Here is a 19,280-nt window from a genome sequence, read left to right as displayed (position 1 = left end):
TATCAATTCCACTAGTATTAACCATTCATAGCTTAACACCAAATTGCATTTTAAGGTTCAGCCTTGAGCATAGAAATTGATGTCCATGTTGTATCATCCTTTCTGTTATTTCCCTAATGTTTTTGTTTCAATTTTTTTTTTTTTTAAAGCAACATGTTACCATGCACCTAGAAATTTGTCTATTTTGCTGCTATACTTTCGGATGCGTTGCATTCTTTTTGCACCTTGTCACCAGCAGGCTTGTTCCTCTGAAGGGTTTTTTTTGTTTGTTTACTTTCTTATTGAGCCTTCTATCACTTTTTTCTCCATCATTACATGCATATGCATTTGGATCTACGCATGGACAGTGCCCGGGTAGACGCATGCATATACGTGCACACAGACATGCTTAGTGAAAATAATGTACACTGATCATTTGCTACTACCTAGTTAATAAGCATATGATGGGTCCTAAGTTTTGTCCGTATTTATATTGGTGTGGTGGATTTCAAGCTACCAGAAGTTAGATGTATAGCGTATAGGGATATTTATCAGCTTGTAGAACATCACCTTGTGTTCTTGTACACTCGGAAGCTGCGTCTATATTTAAATTGATTAGATAATGATATCACAAAGGTTCGTTGGTGCAAAGAATTTTTCGTCACAACCAATTTATCAGAGTGAGCCATTTATGTGGGAAAATAGTTTCTTGGATTCTAAATGAATAAATCTCTCTCAGCAAAAAATAAAAAATAAAAAAAATCCAATCAAGTGGTTAATTTCAGTCATCCTTGGATCTGATTCTTCCATCATTGACATTGTTTCCATTAACTAAAGTCAAAAGAGCAGTAAGGTTTTCAGGAAATTACTTAATGCTAACTTAGGCCAGAAATTTCCAGGAGCCAAAAAGCTAGAGTAACTCTGACAGAAAATGAACTCTTTAGTCCGGCTGGCTAAGTGGTATTTCTTAGCGGCTTTACAAGACCCAGTTTTCCAAACTATTTCTCGATGCCGAATTCAGAAGTTCATTTCTCATCATATTGTTTTGATATAAATGGACAGTGAGACTTGGACAATGCCTATTAAGAAGCAAAATAACCGAGAGTGAAAGGTTCAAATTTTAGCAAATTTCAGCACAACACGTAGACAACAAGTTTGTGCAGCTATTAATTGCAACCGTATGAACTCCCACTTGGCAAAACTGTATGACTACCACTTGGCAACTTTGTTTCCAAATGCAGCTGTATGAACTCCCAAGGAAAAATAATGCGTATTGTTGAGAAACAATCTCAAAAGAAAAGGAAAGATATTGACTACATAGTTTCCAATAAAAAAATTAGTCTTTTTAGATACTATATATATATATATATATATATATATATATATATATATATATATATATATATATATATATATATATATATATATATATATATAGGTAGCATAGTGCATGAGGCTCCTATTACTGCAAGGTCTGTGAAGGATCAAATGCAGCTTTCAACGAGATAAAACTATCTAGTTTTTGCTTAGATTTTTTTTTTTTGTGTCACGCCTTTCATGTTTTATGACACTTCTCTTGCTCAGGTGCAGCAGGGTTGGTTTGCAACACCAGTCTCTGGCATATAACTCAGTTTCCATGCTCTTTTAGGGCATCATCTGCATTAAAAGCAAAAACAAAAAGGAGGGGACGATGGATGGGGAATGATGGATTCTAGGATGACCTTCTGTGGCATGATTCAGTTCAGCTGCACCAGAAGCCTCAAACTCATTTCCACCCAAATCCAAAACTAAGTCAACAAAGTCTAATAATACAGGGCAAGCAGGGCTGGTATGGGTGCAAGTTTGACTTGACATCAACTCGGTCTAGGAAAGGTTTGAAAATGACAATTTAGACCAAGAACTCGACTGCTTACCTTATTCATTAAGGATGGTTTGGGTTGGCTATCAATAAACCTGGATAACTGGATGTATGCAGGAATTGTTGGATTGCATTGGGTATAACCTGAATTCCATCTGGAACTGGAACCAGGTGTCTCGAGCAATGTCATCAGGTATGGCCAGATCAACAGAACCAAAAGATCAATTTGCTGCTTCCAGCCATATTAAAGTAGCAAGAAACCCAATAGTGAAAGCAAATGTATCATCTATGGAATATATCAACTTCCAAAGGAAAGATGATTAACATCAAGCAAGGTCCTATGACATGCAAGCTGTTGCAAATAAGACTCATGCCAACTGAAAGCACCATACGAGATTAATTTGTGTCCAGCTCCATACCTGCATCTCATGGCCATGCTATTTCTAAGCACAAGAAATATTTAGCATAACGGACAAGTCATTCTTTAACTACTTCAACCAGGATTATATACGAACAGCTTGATTTATGAAAAGAAGTTAATAGACAGCGGAACAGGGAATAATGGAGCTGATTTACCAGGTTCATCTGAGAAGATTTCCCAGAGAGAATGAAGAATGGTGATATGAACCAGAGAAGTCAAGATGGTAGGTACTTGATATATTCCATCAATGCACGGAAATGCAGAAAAATCTAAACCATCTGATTGAATGAGATTATAAACCTGTCCATGCTTACTCTATTTTAGATTCATACCCCTCTTATGATATTAAGAACATCCCAAATATCAAGTGTTTTCCCAGCTCCATAAATGTAAAAAAACTGGGGCAGTGACCTGGAAATGCGTGCTTCCTTTGCATTTCATAAACCTAATCGTGTTTAGATGATTGTAAGCACCAAGATGAAAAGTGAAACATCAGCAATTATTATAGACTACAAACAGAGATAAAAAGAGGCCTATGCGGCCATCAGAATACCTATAACCAACAGTCAAAGATCATGAAAAAAATGAATGAATAGGAGACTGGCTCCCAGTTGATACAGAGAAAATGTTGATCATGAAGCTACCACGCAGATAAGTAGCCAGCATATTACATGAAGAGACCCTCAGTTCCACTTCAAATAAATGAAAAATTAGAGTGACTGACATTGGTGATTTACCAACTAAATTATGGCACACAGGATAAAACAAAGAATAACATATCAATTGTAGTACATTTATTTCTTAAGAAAATATTAATAATGTTATCCTTTTTCTCAATTGTGAAAACAAGATATATAACATAACAATGTAAACTGATATAGATACTTTGTTCAATTATCAGAGGTTAGCCCAAAGTGTTCATGAAGGATACTTTTGTTGGTTTGTCCAAAGCCTTTAGCTATTTTCATCATATTCCGGAGTTTTTCCTCCTCATGCCTTATTTGATCCACTCTGTCCAGAACATTGGCAAGAAGATTATCACAATCACCCCCATTAGGTAAAATAGAAATAGGATTTGCAAGAGCTGATCTTTCTGAATCAAGCTGTTGATATAAACTGAGAAGGTAATCTTTCTGATCATAAAGCTTTTCCTCCACAATTTTACAGTCCAGCTCTTGTGAACTTTTCAATTCTTGAAGTATCTTGTCTATATCATCTTCAAGCTTCACAGACACATTATCATAATCTGACAGCTGAGCTCCCCCATCAACTGTATCATTCTTTTGCAGAAGTTCGACCTCCTCTTTGAGACCCTCATTTATTTTATATCTTGTAATGTCTGGTGCCCCTAAAATTGTTATCTCATTTCCAAGATGGGAGGTATCTCCTGAATTGAAAAGGAAAGCTTTGTAAATTTACAAATATAGATTGGATGGAAATATCAAATTCTGAAAAAGAGATAGTATATAAAATCTAATATCAATATTTCTTGAAAAATTAAAAAAAAACATTGTCAACATTTTCCTAGAAGCTGCTATATGACTCCCCAAAGATGAATCATGGAACTACCGACAGGAATTCACATGTAAGATAAGGATATTGACCATCAAGAGCGACATTAAACGTCACTGAACAAAAAAGTTGAAACAAAACAAGGACAACACATGTTCTCATAATATTTCAAGCCTTGCATTGCTATTCTTTAAATATTTATATATCACCAAGGTCATGACAAAAGTAACAGCTTTGTGTGAATGGAATTAAATTGAGTATCTCCTAGTCATGAAAGGTTTGGCAGGAAAAAATCCAACGCACTCAAAATTGATCCTAAATATCGAAAATAATCACTCTTAGGAACTTCATGATCCTCAATTTTCACCTCACCTTTATTTTTAATCCTAAGTTGAATATAACTACAATCCATGTATTTTGTCTTGGTACTGTTTAATCTAAAATGCTTAGATTCTAATGTACTCCTCCATAATTCCAACTTAAGATTAACCTTGACCATAGTTTCATCCACTAAGACTATATCATCCACAAGTAGCATGTAACAAGGAATATCATCTTGAATATACCTAAAAAGCTCATCCATAACTAGCGTAAAAAGTAAGAACTCAAAGCAGATTTGTGGTGCAAACTTATTGTGATTGGAAATTCACATACTAGTAACTGCTCCATGATACATATCCTTAACCACATTAATATAACAAACAAAAACTCCTTTCTTTTCTAGCATCCATCATAAGACTTCTCAATAGAGACTTTATCATATGCTTTCTTTAAATTAATACAAACCATTTGAAGATCTTGCCTATTTTCTCTATATTTTGCAACCTCCGACAGAGAAAAATAGCTTCCATGGTACTTGATTTATAATTTTATGGTGGGTTTGATAAGAACAATGGAGTAAGATTACCTTGGTCTGGTTATTAATAATAGGGATTAGATATCTAGAATATTCCCAACAGGTTTCATCACAATTTGCAAATTCTTCCTTGGCTAGTTAAAAGAACAAAATTGGCTGAACCTATAATTAGTTTTCCAGAAAATTTCCAGATCTAAGCATGGAAAATGAATAAATACAACAACGATGAATTGAAAAAAAAAGAGAAAATCTTTTAGCTAGATAAGGGGCCGATGTAGCCAAGCGAAAATCCATTTATACAGTTTATTAATTATATGTCCTCTGGAATTACTTATTCATCTCTAATAGGTCCAAGCTTATAAAATTGGCAAATGTTATATAATTTTATAAAAATAAAATTAAAGAAAAACTTGGAGTTCATGGAATCAAAAGGCAATTTTGATATTTACAATCATTTGTTTAAATTTGACTCTTTATTTCCTAAAATATTCTGCCTCAAAGGATATTTAAAATGATTGGTTATATATAACGATTCTCAATAATTAGACATGATACATGACCCATTTGCTATATATGAAATTATAATGATGATATCTGGATTACTTATATGCATGGCCTATTATTCTTCATTCATCTACTTTGTAATTGACTCATTCTTCAAAGTTTAGTATTTGTTAATATTTTTAATTTTAAAAGAAATAAAAAAAAACTCACTATCCATGATTTGGTCCAATAACCCCTCTTACAATTTACGACTTGATCCCAATCTTAACAACATTAATGGAACATTGCACCAGCAGTAAAGCAATAGAAATGGCAGCTGCTATGGTAGCTTCTGACCCTCTATATTGGGAGCTATATGCCCAAACACTATATGAAGCCACCATGGCAAATATTGGAGCAGTTTTGGTCTGAAACCGCTATAGTGCGCTATAGCAAAATCACAGCTATATTTTAAAACAATGACAGATTTTAGTCAAAAGTTGATCTTCTTTTTTTGGGAAGTGACTTATCAAAAAACAAGCAATTGTCATCACAATTCATATACACTTGGGCTTCATATGCAAGTTATTTAGGCATAAGTAGGCTCTTAGTGGCTCATTATGCAGCCAAATAACACTGCAGTATAGTCACTAAGCCTTATATGCATATGCAGCTGCACTAGACCGCATTTTAAAACAACAATTAGAGCTCAAAGTGGGCTTGATGAGTGTTATTTACTGATAGGTGCCTATTGTGAGATTGAGATGGCCAATAATGATAAATGTCTAGAATTTTTGCTTGAGAAAGAACTTGCAGCAAAAGAGTGTCAATATCTCAATTTTCTCAATGTTCTTCAAAATGCCTCTCCTTGATGATGCATGCATTTGAGCTAGAGAAATGTTTCTTCACAACCTTTTCCCTTAGCATTTTTCTTATTTACTTTTATGGGTGTGGTTCCAAAAAACACCTATGCCAAGATTTGGAGCTGCCTCAAATAATTTTGTTTGTTCACGGGCATCTGTTAGGAAACCTTCAGTGATGAGTTTTCTGCAATAAGTACAGTTTACACCAGAGCCCTTTACCAACTATTTGTTGGTGTTACAATATTCTGACGACATAATACCCACAAATCTCCACATCCATGGAGATTCTTCGATTGATGTTTAATGTAAATCTAATGCTGATAGACTATCAAGCATGCTATGTGATTACCTTAACAATTTGATCGATGTTTAACAAAGTACATGGCACTAATTTTTTGGCAATACAGGACAGATTTTATCAGAAAGTCATCCCATGAACTTTTACAAGTGCCGTGAGAAGAATTGGAAGGCTTGTCAAGCACAAGACCCAGCCAACTGAAAATACTTCAAAGAAGATAAAAACATGATTTAAAAAGTTACCTTGCTCCTGCAGGAAAAGATTCCCATTAGATAACAAACATATCAATATCTGCATTCCATCCTAAGCGTTGATGTTAAATGTTAATGGCTTAAAGAAAACTGAACTACAATAAAAGTCTTATGCAGGCTTAGAAAATTTAAGACTGAGCAAAGCAGATGGTAAAAGCACTCAAGCAACCTTTAACGAAACATCCAGGCTTTCCTGAAATGAGATTAGAATAGATGGTGGGTGAAGGACCAAAAATATTTGGGCAACTGAGACTAAAATACTTGTACAGTGCTATTGCCCATGTACTTAAAAATATTTACAAGTCAGAATGATGTTTTATGGTACTAGGAATCAACATTTGAACATAGGCTTAATTTACACCTCTACCGGCATTTTTATAATACTACTTTATTTATACCGACTAGTACTGACTGTAACAAATGTGATGAGTGTCACAGTGCTAATCTCCTGAGAAAAAGTATAAGAAAATCTGACCTGCAGTAGGCAATGAGATGCTATCCTCCATCTTCCAGATTTCACCAAGAGGAACACCTTGTTTAAGCTGGATCAAATATCACACATCATGCTGTTGGTTGAGAAATCATAAATAAGGGGAGGGAAGAAATTCCCATTTCATTACATACGCAGTAGCTCAGAGTGAAAACTAAATCATAAAAATAGTACCTTAAGCAAGATCAATCCAATCCGGTTCTGCAAGCTCTTTGCTCCCATTCGTTCAGAGCCACGCAAGATGCAAAAGCCCAAATTTAGAATTTTTTCAATATCATTCCTGGAGTCAAGAGATTCACATGTTCTTATAAGCTTGGTCACATGTGACATAAGGTCGGATTTATTGTCACAGCGTCTGCAAAAATATTCCACATCCAAACCAATGGTTCCTCCAACAGTCCCACCCATGTAAGAACGAAGGGCACATTCAATATGTGCAACATGCCCACAGATAAGATTCGCATCCACAATTGCCTCACATCTAATAAAACTATAAGCTCCATATACCCAATCAACAGTTTTGCAGCACAGGATACAACAACAGTCACGACAGAAACCATATTCACTGCAGCAGATATCACAATCCTTGGCTGGCAATCCATTGCTTCGTTCTTTCTCTTGGAGGTTGCACATCTTATTTCCAGCTTTACAACCCCCAACCCACATTTCTGATACAGATCCAGAACATTCACTCATGTCCAAACTATATGGAGATACATGAATATGTAAGTTTTTCTCAGTACCTGCAAAATTTGAACACAGGCATGCAAGTATCAGCACTAGTGGATGAATATAATTATCTAGAACAGTAATATCTTGAAAAATATAAATAGATTTAATTTGGAACTATTACACCTACAATGGGGTGGCATTGATATAGAAGAATGAAATAACGGAATGGGGTTATAAATCAAGAAAGACAGAAGCACTGGACTTGCATTCTACAATAGAGTATGCAATTCTTGCATCTACTTGGTCAATGCAGCAATGTAATAATTAAAGCATTCTTTTCTAGGAAAAGATAATAATTAAAGTAGTTGGTGCACAGAAATATACCTGGGAATCTAGTAATATAGAAAAAATAAGAATTAATGGAAATAAAGAAAAAACTTGACCAACTAACATATTAAACTTGACAAACGTAGATACCCTTCTTTTCTTGTAGATCTGGTGAGTTTCTTCAACACTTGTACAATCTAGTAATGCATAATTAATCGACTTCTGGTGGAGAGTTGACACCAGACTGATAATCAATGGCTAAAACAAGATCCAACTGCAATATGAACCTTGATTTGTAATGCCAAATGAAGACAATGATGACATAGGGTTTCTATGGTTGTCAAAAGATAGTGAAAGAGGGTGATATTATGGTATCTGAACAGAGCACTTTTAAGGACACCAGTTAATAGTACCCAAATATGTAAAGGCTGATGTCGCACCATCTTCTACCTGTGACACCAGCAGAGCCTCCATAAAATAATAGTTTAAACAGATGCAAGGGATGAAAAATATCATCTAATACATGATGCTATGATTTCCATGCTGTTAACCAGTTGCCCAAGCAGTTCCCATTTGAAAGACTGTTAACTATCACAGGATATCAATTGTGAACATGGGAAAGGAAATCAGAGTAAACACTTGGGGTACTTGATGTAGTCTGAGATAATAAGTAGAAATACCAGTTGAGTTCCACGAAAAGAAAGATCATAAGGAAATCAATTAACCTTTTTAAATATTATATGAAATAGACCACAAGTGTCACATAACTTATTGGCATAATGAAGATTCAGAGGCAAAATTCAGCCAACATTAAGACTATTATGACTACCCCGATGGTTACTGAAACAAAACCATATTGTCAAAATACTATTGTCATACCAACTGATATCTATCTACCTACCAAGAAAGATAAAAAAAAACTACTACATGTATATCTGCATTATCAATGATTTCTCAATTTCTGTCGATGATTTAGAAACAATGTCAAATACTTTTAACAATCCAGGTTCGTGATTGAAGACAACATAGTAGTCCAGGCTTTGTTTTACCAAATTTTACATTTAGAAGTAGCACCACTGATGATACTGAAAAGTAAAGATAACTTGGGTTTTCAACATCAAAATCTTATCTTCCACATATGTACCAGTTACCTATTGTCACATACAGGTGCATGTATCACAGCCGCAAAATGTTGATTTTCGCTTCGATACCAGTTTTATCCTTTTTCTTCTTCTTTTGTTTCTATTTTTTTTGCTCGATGGAGAAGAAGTGCTTCCATTATCATCTTTTTGCAATTGTGATTATTCACAGGGGAGGTAATGAGGAAAACTTAGGCAGTTTATTAACTCATCTCAAGGATAACTAATAACTGTAATTTGTGTCTGAAGAATGCTTGAAAAGCACACATTCACTAAGATTTTCTATGAATGATGCAATACAGAGATTCAGTTAATAAAGTGACAATATCAGTACTAAATCAATTTGAATGCAAATTTAATAAAACAGAAGTACAGACTTAAAACCAAATCCAGTACAACAAGACTATTTTAACAGGATAGATTTAGCAGTATAAAAGATAATAGTAGAAGAAGACACATACTCAATGAAGTTGAACCTTTTCTTGGAGTGTGACCAGCGCAAGGAACCCTCCAAATAAAAGATGCAAAAAAGGAATCAACATCCTTGTCAGAAAATTCCTTCCGAATGTATTCTTCAAGTGATAATCTGCTTGGAAATCCCGACTTTTTGCCAGTAGCTTTTGGAAAATGGGCAGGGGGATAAAGATATCTATCAACCCAGTGGCCAGAAGCAGTTTTTCTATTCCCTACTTTCCACCGCCATTTATCTCCAGGATTGGGCCAATCTTCAGGAGCATAAGGCAAGCCTTCACCAGATGAACCACCTGCAACAGGTGTGGCAACTAGGAGCTTTCCATTTGAAGATGGAGTCTGATAATTACTCCCTTCTGACAGATCAACCTCCATGGACTTATTTCTTCTGGTGATTAACTGATACTAGGGACCCACAAAGCATCCAGTTAGTTCCCCACCCTAGATAATTCAAAAGGATCTTGCATTCTACATTTTCAGTAACTAGTCATTTGCATACTTTTGATTTGCAAAAAAATATGTTCAAGAAAAAAAAGCCAGCCATCAAGCAAATTGTTTGAAAGAAATGGGACTTCAAGAATACAAAAACATTAGCAATTCTAAAAACTTCTGGAAGAAAAGAGAGATTTAATATTTAAAAACAGCAGTTAAAGAGCTTTAATATTTAAAAACAGCAATTAAATCACTTTAGTAAATGTATATTTTAGGATTTGTTTTATGCTACAAAATACTCGACTCCAATTTGTTTGCAGGATTTTATTGACAACTGCTTACATACTCCTAAAATGGCATCAGTAATGCTACAGAATAAACCCCATAATTTACAATAGACCGGGACTCTCCACCAATACTAGCTGTCATTGATCTTGATATAGACATGAAAAAATGAATCAGAGTGCTTCTAAACCATAAATCAAATCTAAACATTAAACTGTGTTATTAAATTTTCTATTATGGGAATAATTGATGCATAAGTAGAAAATATCAACCCCTTGAGTTTTTGGCCAATAGATGCTTTATATGTTTAAATTATGTTTAATAGTAATGAATTTTCAATTTAGATTTTTTTATCACTGCTTTTGTATATTAGCAGTCTCAATTCTACTGACACAAAATGGATAATGGGCCTTTTAAATTGAGGATCCAAGCAGTTAATCATTATTGAAAATATTTAAAGGACTTAAAACATGATAACATATATATATATATATATATATATATATATATATATATGTACATATATATGGATATGTATATATATATGGATATGTATGTATATATATGTATGTATGTATGTATGTATATATATATATATATATATATATATATATATATATGCATATGTATGCATACACTTATGTTGTTAGAAGTTCTTAATATGCACCAAATGGACCCAAAATGGATGATAAAGAGCAAGTATGTTAAAACATATTGTAGGCAGTAAATTGGAAAGGAAACAATTGATTTTTAACTAGATATCTTAAATTATCTACATATATCTTTCACCAAAAAAAAGTGTAAACCAAAGTTCAATTATTTAAAAGCTCTGTAACCATAAATCTACCCCAACATTGAAATTGATGGTTTCAGGACCACCTTATGCATAAGTTGGGTGTAACCAAAAACACTGATCGTAAAAATTAAAAGTTGAAACTTTTAATTTTTGGTCATTGGCAATGGTCATTTTAGGCATTATAGATCAGTTTATTTTGAAGATGCAGATCGTGCACCAGGCCCCTCCCTTTTCCTTTGTCTAGTGTTAAAAGAATGTTGGAAAGGCTCGAGAAGGCCTTCCTAACAACATTTGTAAGTGGTGGAAAACTTTCTGCCTTTCCCTCTTCCCTTCACGGCAAAAATCATACTGATTTAGTATTTCAAAAAAAAGATCTAAGCTTAAATAAGGTGTGCTTCTTCTCTCCTATCTCATTTTCTCTTTTTTTTTAGCTTGAAAAAATAGCCCAAAAATTGAGAGATCATGCCAAATTTTTTTATTTGGGCTTGATTTTATTATATGTTGTACATCTATAGACGAACTAAACAAAGACATAAAAATTTTAAATTTTTGGACTATATATAATTTTTACAATTAAAAATATATTTTTGGATTAAAAAATAAAAAAATATTAAAAAGAATAAAAATTAAAAAATATAAAATTAGAAGCATATTTAGAGGCATGCAAACTACTCTCCAGCAAAATTTGGTATCCATTTATTCAAATTTTGCTGCGATCATGCGCATAGTGGCCTAGGCCTAAATTTGAAAAAAAAAATGAGAAATAAGTAGCCTTTAATGCATGCCCAAGAGTCTAAAAAAAATATATACAGCATCTATTATTGGGTTTTACATTGATCTGAGCAAAAATTAATTTTTGAAATATTAATATTTTAAAATTATTTTAAAAATTTAAAAAATAATTAAAAATATATAAATAACAGCAAAAATTATGAAAAATTAGTAGTATGTATTACATAATTCAGAAGTAATTTCAAAAGCAGAAAATATATTTTTCTGAATTTATGATATTTAAACATATTTTTTAATCTAAAAATTATTAAAAACATATAAATAAGCAAAAATATATAAAAAAATAATATTATGAATTAGATAAATCAAATATATTTTCTGGTGTAAAAAAATTTATTTTCATCATAACAAAATTTTGCCATTTTTAAAAAATTGATAAATTAATGTAGTTGATAAATTTCGTAAAAATAGAGCCATTAAGAAAAAAGGAGTCAGAACATGAAATTGGTTAAGATCCTGGGCAAATGCTCTATGATCGGTACCATTGAAAGTACAACTAGTGCAACACAGAGTTCAAGGAAGAAGAGGTAACCAAGTTGAAGCAATAGTTAGCTGGTGGTTACCTGATGCATCTATGTGCCAAAAATGCCTACATGAGGTTTGACAGCTGATGAAGAAGCACTTCGATTATTTCAGAGCAGCGAAGTAGAGGATTTCCAAGAAGAAGGCGGAGGTGGAACTTCGAGCGGCAGAACCACCTCTCTATTACTCTAGAGAGTCAGAGGAGGTGTCCGCTCCAACTGACGAGGAGGCACAGATTCAGGTTGCCATGCAAGCGAGCTTGGATGAATAATGGCAGCAGAATGAGGTGGCCAGGCATAGGGGTCGATTTGAGCCCTCATATTATAAGTCAGGCTTCGATTCTATGAGCAGCAGTGCAGATCCAGAGCTCAGAAGAACCTCCTCAGTCAGAAAGGCCATCAACAGAGGTGATGGTCGTATTGCATCTATGTTAGGAGCTTTTGGCAGCAAAAAGAAGTCATCCAGAAAGATTCCACGAGGAGCAGCAATCGATGATATACATCCATATACCTTCTCTAGCAGAGATTGGAAGAACCAGAGGATTGACTCAATGTTGAAGAAGAATAAGAAGGATATGTGGCGAGCTATTGAATCTTGATACCACTTCAGCCACATCCCACTGAATGTGGCAGACAATACGTACTATAGGTCTTCCATTTCCACCATACGACTGTCGATCCCGATGTAGATCATCCAAGCCTGAAGGACATCTACGGTGAGCTTCTTGACAGTAATAAGGAGCTGGAGAAATGGATTGCCCCATACGAGAGCAAGTTGCATACACATGGACTGACGGTAATGTGTAATAGTTGGACCGGTCCTACCAAGCAAAGTATTATCAACTTTCTGACATATTGTGATACAAAAGCTTTCTTTCACAAGTCGATTGGTGCTTTTGATCACGTGCACGACACCACGTACATTCTCAAACTGATGGAGAAGGTGATTTATTAAGTAGGAAAGGGAAATGTCGTACAGGTCATCACTAATAATGGGCCACAATATAAAGCCATCGGGGAGATCTTGTGGAGCGGCAGCCACATACTTTTTAGATTCCATATGCTGCACATTGTATCGACCTCATGTTGAGATAGTGGAGACAGCCCAAACCATCACTAGATATATTTGTAACCATGCATGAGTCCTTTCACTGATAAGGAGGTATGCAGAGGAAGAGATCTTAAGACCAAAAATCACACGGTTTACTACCAACTACGTTGTACTTGATAGCCTTCTTAAGAAGAAAGCAGCCCTATGTTAAATATTTGTCAGTCCTGAGTAACAAAAAGTAGATATATGAGGATCGACACTGAAGGAAGTATTGTCGAGGACTTGGTGACGAGGTAGATATTCTGACAGCGGGCCACTACAATAGTGAAGGCTATCATACCATTATATGAAGTGCTTCGGATCGTGGACAATGAGAGGTACCCCCAGATGGGCTTCTTGTATCACATTATGGAGAAGGCAAAAATTCAGATTATGGAGGCAAATCCAACATATGCCCACGCGTACATATACATCATTGAGTGGTGGTGGAACTACCACATGGGTAGGTACTTGCATATAGCAGGTAAGTAAGAACATTGAAAATTAGACTGCTCCTGTACTTGTATAATTTACTAAGAAAATATCGAACTCTATCTACAGCATACTACCTGAACCCTCTGTTTCAGCATACCGTAGCTGGAATCGATATTTATGACAAACTTCTGACCGCTCTGTATAATATAATTTACAAGATGAAGCCTGATCCAGAAGTCGCAGCTCTATGTCTACAAGAGGTTAGTTAACTTCAGTGACATGTGTAACTTAACTGGTATTTTTAATTATTAACATAGTACAATGCAGTTTTTTTTCACAAACCAAAATATTTAGAGAGGGCACAGCTTTGGAGTCTCAGCAGCTGATGTAAGTAAGAAAAGTATGAATTCAAGTATATTACATATCAGGAAGACATTTACCTGGCATTAAATGGTTACTAATATGGTACTATCTTATATATAATTTTTTTCAATATTTTTGCAATTGAATGGTGGATTCATTTTGGATTGACCGGATCCTCTTTCAGACGGTTTCCTCGAGTGACTGTGAGCGCAACTGGTCCACCTTCGCCCTCATCCACAACAAACAAAGAAACCGTTTGACACAGAAGCGCCTTAACGACTTTGTATATATTCACTACAATCTAAAGTTGAGGCTGAAGTGCATTTAGAGAAAAGTGGACCTAAAGTATACAGATCCGATCCATAGTGCTTTGGTTGATGATAAGGATGATCCTATAATCAGATGGCTATGGGCCAGCAGCAGGAGCCAGATCTTCATAAGCGATGATCGCCTCCATGACCGGCCAATTTCGTAGCCAGCGAGGCTAGGGTCGATGCAAGGCAATGGGCAGAAAACAATATTCCACGCATCCTTCCACGTAGCCACAGAAGAGCCGGTTACCACATAACTCCTTCTCAGAGATATTCTCTCGGAGATATGATCGAGAGATGCTTAGATGAGGCCACTATGCTATCCGGTCAACTCGGTCAGAAAGGCGACATATCTTTCCAACACAGCCAGGCAAAGAGGGACACGAAGGGTAAGCAGACAGCAAGTGACACGAAGGATAAGAAGAATAAAAAGAAAACAAAAGGCACTTGCAGCCTCAATAGAGAGTGTCGAGAAGAAGTCAGTTCACTCAAATTCAGAGACCAGAAGCAGCAGTTCTGATGGTCATGAAACTGCTAGCTAGAAAAGTAGAGGACGGGATACCACCATTTATGAGATACAACTGCAGGGTGGTCTTTGATTCACCGGTAAATCCTAGTTTATGCATATTATACAGGATAGAAACGACGGTGCACGATTTGATGAAGCCCGTAATGATCCAAATGCATATAGAAGATGGGCTCCTCAAGGTCATTTAGGAGAACACAATGCAGCCGCAGATGATCTCGCACATGAAGTAAAATCCATAGATGTATCTGGTTTTGAGTCGTATATTAGATCATATTACCCGCAGCCACAGATAGCTTATGACCCATATGGATACGGATATGGATATGGTGCGTCTGAAACATCTTCCGGTGATTACCACCCTACGCAGCCTGGAGCATCTTACAGATCGAATTTTGTTATCAGCTTATTCGGATGGGCTTCTTCATAGCCATTTTATCAGCCAAAGGACACTTCTCGAAGCCAAAGCTTCAGCGAGAGATCCGAGAGTGCATATAATTCGAAGCGCGTTCCTTCTGGGTTGAACATATAAGACTACAACACCATTTGGTTAGAGACATGGGCCGATGTGCCTCCTGACTATACTGATGATCTGAATATCTATGAGAGGCATCGCCATTTGATGAGATTTTAAATATCAATATGTATATTGTATATTAAATATATGTAATTAATTATGTTATTTTATAATTTTCATCTCACTACTTGGTTTGAAGATATTTCATGTTGCTTCTTGTAGCACACAGCATCTCACTAATTATTTTATGATTTGTATTGTTTTAAATAATAAGATGCATCATTTAGGTTAAACCTAGATCATAGAAATAAAAAAAATTAAAAAAATAAAAAATATCAAAAAAATATCAAAAAAATCAAATTTGACTTAAAATAATTTAAAAAATTTAAAAAGAGTGATTATCAATTAAATCGACTTAAAAACTCCACAAAGAAAAAAAAGGTATGCCGCTATGGAACTGGCACGCCCTACCATACTAACTCATCTACCGACCGGTACGGGTCCTGATATCGGTTCGGCGGACTTTGCTCAAAACAAATCTAAATGCATGGAAAAAAAAGACAAGAAAAAGGAAAGAGAACAAGAAAGAGCAAATCCTCTCCCTTCCTCCCGTATGCTTTCTACTCCCCCATCCCAATGTACACACCCACCATCATGGATGAATTTACACCAACGATTCACTGATTATGATCATGGCATTGGCCTCCATATGACTAGTGCACACATCAATTACCCCCTGCAGTTGCCGCCACATGCCAGCTATTGCCTGATCTGAAACTTTGCAAGTCTTCCAAGTTTTACAAGTATCATTATTAACATTTTAACATAAAGTATTTAAAACAAGTCACAATGTAGTTATCTTCATCATCAATGATCAAAGTGAAAACAAAAAAACTTCTTCGTTAATCCATATCAAACTTTGACTAGCAATAAGTAGAATTCCAGCTGAAGGTAAAAATATAAAACCATCAATTTATAAAATAAATGATAGAAATAGAACCATGAATCTCAAAAGATTTCATTAGGACAACAGACAAGGTTTTCTTAGCATGTTGGCTGATATCTTAGCACCAATTCCTGTGGAGGATAGGTTTGATTAGCCTGCCCGCTAACACCTTAGGAATTCATTCCCTTGCAGGGGACTAGGTGGGATTTTATACTCAGAGAAAAGGAAGTCAATGGAAAGGGGGGACAAGGATGATAGAAATGTCAACAGCGGAAGTATTTCTTACCCAAACAAACAAACCAATCAAGAATCTAGACATGGTATATCAAAAACTATAATCGTTGAAAAAGATAGGCGCCTAAAGTTTTTTCCCTGTGTTGAATTAAAAACCAGAAAAAAAGAAAAAAGCACGAATGAAAAATGCAGAAAAGACCGAGCCCAGAGGAAATTCCCCAATTAATCAAAGAGTACATGAACTCAAACAAAACGATCAGCTTGCGACTGACACTCAATCTGAATCGAGAAAGTAGAGCAGAAAGAATCAGAGTCAAAATCTTGAGAGAGCTAGGGTTTTGAAAAAATCGTTCATTTCCGTGGATTTCTACAAATCTTTTATTCAGTTTCAAAGATTTAGAAAGGAAAAGGAGGCGGACAAGGATTACCGTACAGAGAACTAGAATTCGTAAATCGGAGTGACCATCAAACAGCAGCGAAGGAATCTGATTTCGATTGGTCCCCTTCCTTTCTGGATCGAGGAAGAGAGAGCGAGACGAACGAGTGAAGGTGCGGGGCTCGGGGGGTTGTATCTTTCGGCGGTGGCCCTCTTGAACCCCAGATTCGAGTTACCGAAATGCCCTCGGAGTCCGAGCAGGAGCTATGCCACCTTAAAGTTCACAGGCGGTTAGGGACCGATATCCCTTCTGGCTCCGTATCGATTCAAAAGAAAATTTAAAAGCAAAAAGAAAAGAAAAGAAAATAAATAAAATGCTCTGCCTTTGCCCCTTATATTCAATAGGATGGCGAAGGGCAAGCGAGCTATTTGCTTATTTTCTATTCTTATTTTTATTTTATTTTGTTTCATTTGATGATTAGAGAAATATGTTGTTACAACATGGACCTGCCCACAAGGGACATAATTGAGTAGGCCCTCAGGGCCATGTGCCACGATACCCCATGAGACCCACTTAATTGTGATACCGTATGCATCCCATGACTAGACCTGACCATAGTTTGGTTCTAACCAGGGAACCGAACCAGGAAAAACCGGACCGGAATCGGAATCGTGTTTCACGGTTCTTAACCGAACCGGAACCGTGTCTCATGGATCTTAACCGAACCGGAACCTTAAGGAATACGGTTCGGTTAAGGTTCCAGGTTTGATGGAACCGGAACCGGCGGTTCGGTTCCGGTTCGAACCGAAAAAATAACTATTTTACCCCTCATAACAACTAAAAAATAGCTAGTTTGAGGGGCATTTTGGGAAACGACTATTTTACCCCTCCTAACAACTAAAAAACGACTAGTTTGAGGGGCATTTTGGAAAACGAAATTATCCCCAACACTATATATACCTCTCCAAATCAATTTTTTCACCACACCACTCAATCTTCCAATCTCTCTCTCAATATTTCACTCTCTCAATTATTCAATCTATTCCAATTCTCTACACATTCCATAACCTTCCCATATTTTTATTTTTTTCAATCTAATTATCAAAAATGTCTTCCTCCCGCTCAAATAAAGGCAAGAAAATATATGTTCCAAACCCAAATTCTTGAGATCCAAATTACCGACCCCCCTCTATTGATGAGTAAATAATAAAATGAGGTACAAATTATCATTTTGTATTAGTTACACAATCTATTTGTATTTAAAATTTTTTTCCAAATTAATTACACAATCTATTTTTTTTAAAATTTTATAACCGGAACCGGAACCGTCTAGAACCGGAACCGGAACCGGCGATTCTAGAACCAAAACCGAACCGACTATTTTCGGTTCCAGTTAAGATTCTAGGTTTTTGTGGAACCGGAACCGGTGGTTCCATAACTGGAACCGGCGGTTCCGGAATCGTGGTCAGGTCTACCCACGACAAGGACACTGCATGGGAACCAGTGGCTATTTATCTGCTCCGTGGATACCAGCGTCTAGAGCCAACGCAGTCCCTCTCGGTGTTCAGTGGCGCAACAATCCTCCAAACGTTCCCATCATAGAAGCACCTAATGGGATGTCTGAGACTCTCCTTTTGCTCGAGTAGCGCCATAAACAATATTTTTTTACTTGGGAGCTTCCATCCTCTAGCTTCCTCGAAGTCAATTTTGACGGATCGATATTGGATGAAGAGAATAGAGGGGGCGCGGGCTTTGTTATCAGGGACTCACGTTCGAAGGTAGTAGCCGCTGGTGGCTGTCAGCTCTCATACACCACTGTTTCTGAAGCCGAGCTAGGAGCGGCTTGGGTGGATATTCGCTCGCCGCGTGTTGCGGGCCGATTCTATTATCTTGGAGAGTAACTCAGTCACCGTAATAGATTGGATTCAGGGGGTCCGAGTGGTCTGAGTTGGGATCACCCCCTGCTTCAGGATATTTGGGCGATAGCCAGGGACGGGGTGGCATTTCAGGCCAAGCACGTTTTAGGAAGGCCAAT

General features: G+C 36.2%; 1 protein-coding gene across 4 annotated transcripts; it reads right to left on the bottom strand.

The window, feature by feature from the left end:
- Window positions 1–3,030: 3,030 nt before the first annotated feature.
- LOC103716965 (CDPK adapter, putative (DUF1423)) lies at window positions 3,031–17,551 on the bottom strand. 4 transcript variants are annotated; one of them, XM_017845162.4, is made up of 5 exons: window positions 17,297–17,551; window positions 9,611–10,025; window positions 7,186–7,754; window positions 6,997–7,063; window positions 3,031–3,645 (listed from the first exon to the last, which is right to left on the bottom strand). In XM_017845162.4, exons 2-5 carry the CDS (start codon window positions 9,993–9,995, stop codon window positions 3,149–3,151), a joined length of 1,518 nt encoding a protein of 505 aa, XP_017700651.1. In that variant the 5' UTR covers window positions 9,996–10,025; window positions 17,297–17,551; the 3' UTR covers window positions 3,031–3,148. The 4 variants fall into 4 exon arrangements, with proteins under 4 accessions (XP_017700651.1, XP_008803408.1, XP_026664208.1 ...); XM_008805186.5 differs by having other exon boundaries at window positions 17,302–17,522; XM_026808407.4 differs by having other exon boundaries at window positions 9,611–10,019; window positions 17,297–17,517.
- Window positions 17,552–19,280: the final 1,729 nt, after the last annotated feature.

Source organism: Phoenix dactylifera, chromosome 5 (genome assembly GCF_051530095.1).
Source record: "Phoenix dactylifera cultivar Ajwa chromosome 5, Ajwa_hap1_PhDact_Kaust_v1.1, whole genome shotgun sequence".
NCBI classification, from domain to species: Eukaryota; Viridiplantae; Streptophyta; class Magnoliopsida; order Arecales; family Arecaceae; genus Phoenix; species Phoenix dactylifera.
Note: the sequence above shows the minus strand (reverse complement) of the source record. Positions and strands in the feature narration are given on the sequence as shown.